The sequence below is a fragment of the Montipora foliosa genome, chromosome 12 (genome assembly GCF_036669935.1).
Source record: "Montipora foliosa isolate CH-2021 chromosome 12, ASM3666993v2, whole genome shotgun sequence".
In the NCBI taxonomy this organism is placed as follows: Eukaryota; Metazoa; Cnidaria; class Anthozoa; order Scleractinia; family Acroporidae; genus Montipora; species Montipora foliosa.
Window position 1 is genome coordinate 4,471,647 of NC_090880.1, and position 2,749 is coordinate 4,474,395.

Sequence of the window (2,749 nt, forward strand, 5' to 3'; positions counted from 1 at the left end):
TTCACTGTCACACCATCATCAGAACCATTCAACAAATTAAATCATGAATCAAAGAGATAAAAGAATATGAATATTCAAACAGTCTCACAAAGGTTCAGGTCTGTGCGATGTTTCGTGCGGGACATATTCGAAGAAATGTTTTACTCAAATTTATAAGGCTTTGTATGGAGACGCCATGTTTGTGTCCCTCTCAGGGGCACAAATATGGCAGCCGGAAGCTGACAAAAACATATGTCGCCGAGTTTTGCTATAAAAAGCCAGTAGTCGTCTTCTGAGGGCTCATAAACATCTATGTGAGTACTTATTCTCATACAAGGACTGTTCAGATTGCAAAATCTCATCGGATAAGTCACTTTTTTAACGTACGTGATAGCATCCTCGACCGCAATTTTAATATCGTGTCACGCAAAAGCTTAGAAATTCAACCTTGCTTTATCACAAGGCAAAAGACCCTATCAAACTGAAAATTTGTGAAAAGACAAGTCTTAAGCTGTTCTAATAACTAAGTAAGCTAAAATCTCAAAAGGATTGATAATTTTTTATTTTTTAGTTTTGATGACGTCACGGAAAACCAAGGATACTTTGCCATCTTGACTTTAATTCTTTCCGCGTACCGCGTAGCCAGCTACTTAAGATACTTCGCCATCTTGACTTTAATTCTTTCCGCGTACCGCGTACCGCGTAGCCGGCTACTTAGGATACTTCGCCATCTTGACTTTAATTCTTTCCGCGTACCGCGTACCGCGTAGCCAGCTACTTAAGATACTTTGCCATCTTGACTTTAATTCTTTCCGCGTATTGCGTACCGCGTAGCCAGCTACTTATGATATTCGATGTGGCGGGGTGTAGTTCAGCTCTATTCCTTCTAGTTTATGTCCGTGCTTTTGCTATCTCGAGATACAGCTGCTTATGTTCTTGTCGTTTACTGTCATTGTGAGTGGAATTCAGTTTAGGAAGCTAAGAGTTACTTGTCTTATACCCACCCCATCAACTTTTTCAAAGCCTGGCGATAGTTTGCTTGCCTGTAGAAATACACCCAAGGAGTTACAACAGAGTTAGCAAGCCCCAAAGTTCCGCACCAAAAATATAATTTTCGATCATTACTTCTTGAATAGTCAATGCTAACAACCACCGATATGGGAAGCCAACACAATGAAAATAGCAAGATCACCCAAGCAACGGTCTTAGCAACTTGCTTGTTTCTTTGATACAAATCGGCATTCATGTTGTTTCGTCCCTGGTTATTGTGTAAAGCACTCATGTGTAGGGAACTTTTGCAAACTTTTCGGATGGTAAATATGCCGCTTATAATGATAGCAACGTAACACAGCCCAACTCCTACCGTTTGGAGGATACTTGACGCACGTAACAGCCCCGGATTTATCGTTTCCGTTATTGGAAGAACCAGAGAAATAATCCATATTATGGCGATAAGTATCTTGACTTTTGTAAAAGTGACCCAGATCTTGTGTTTGAGAGGATCGCAGATGGCGAAGCAACGATCTATGCTAAGCGTTGTAAGCGTTAAAATCGAAGCTGTGGCAGAAAACAACGCTGCCATCACTGCAAAGGTCATGACAGGAATAAATAAGCAAAGCTGAGGAAAGAAACCTTGAATTAAAGCAAAAACAATGATCGGCATTACCACTGAGGTTACCACAAGGTCGGCTACTGCTACGTTTGATATCAGCAATCCACAAACAGTCTTTATGCTTTGTGTCCGAATAATGGCAAGAATAAGAAGAACGTTGCCCAGTGATCCACCAATAGCGAGACATGAATGACAAATACTGCCTAATATCTCGCCTTCGAATCCGAGTTGCAATTTGCATTCAGTATGGTTTTCTTTCATAGTGGACTTTTGCGGTTAGGATATGGTGATCGAACGGCGAACAAGTTGTTTCATCTACCTTTGGATATTAGGGAGTTTTAGCAACGACAACGGCGACGTCAACGAAAACGTCACAAATTTGCATATTTAGTAGCCAAAGACAATAGGAAGCTTTAGCAACGACAACGGCGACGTCAACGAAAACGTCACAAATTTGCATATTTAGTAGTCAAAGACAATAGCTTTGCACGCCCTGCACGTGTGGTTTTTATTTTTGTCTATTTCTTTGCCGTCATCAGCAAAACAACAACGTGAAATGACCACATTTGGGGTTTTATGAAGGACGTCAGCATTTGAAGATAAATTTTCATTTTCTCCCCTAAATAAGAGAACGACGCATACACACATCGTCTCGTTTGTTTTGGTAGATGCGGTTCAGTGTGTTCATGTTTATGGACAACAGCTCATTCACACATTGGACCACGACGCATACACACATTGACAGGCATAAAAATTAGCAACAACATGCAATAGTCGAATCGACACGGGTCGTAAAAGCGTTTCACGAATTTTACGGATCGATCGATTCGTGGGGACAGCTGTGTGACGGTATTATCTAATGAGATGCATTTTTCTGGTTGACAGATCGTGTCTTTGGGCAGTTTCCGCATAAAAATGAGCAACATACTGCCACTATAACATGCAAAAGTCGAATGGAGACGGGTCGTAAAAGCGATTCACGAATCGTACGGATCGTTCGATTCGTGGGGACAGCTGTACGACGATTTTATCTAATGAGATGCATTTTTCGGGTCGACAGATCGTGCATTCAGGTCGTTTCACTTGGTGAGTATTGGACATGCATGAGCATTGGAACTCACAAATGACCAGCGAACTGTACTGACTGTACCCATGATT

At 41.4% G+C, this 2,749-nt stretch overlaps 1 protein-coding gene across 1 annotated transcript in view; it reads right to left on the reverse strand.

Annotated features, from left to right (window-relative positions):
• Positions 1 to 1,948, reverse strand: part of LOC137979479 (growth hormone secretagogue receptor type 1-like) — a 2,914-nt gene extending 966 nt beyond the window's left edge. The window contains exon 1 of the mRNA XM_068826733.1: positions 1 to 1,948. This exon is cut by the window's left edge and continues 966 nt beyond it. Coding sequence (XP_068682834.1) covers positions 974 to 1,852 — 879 coding nt within the window. The 5' untranslated portion in view covers positions 1,853 to 1,948 and the 3' untranslated portion in view covers positions 1 to 973.
• Positions 1,949 to 2,749: the final 801 nt, after the last annotated feature.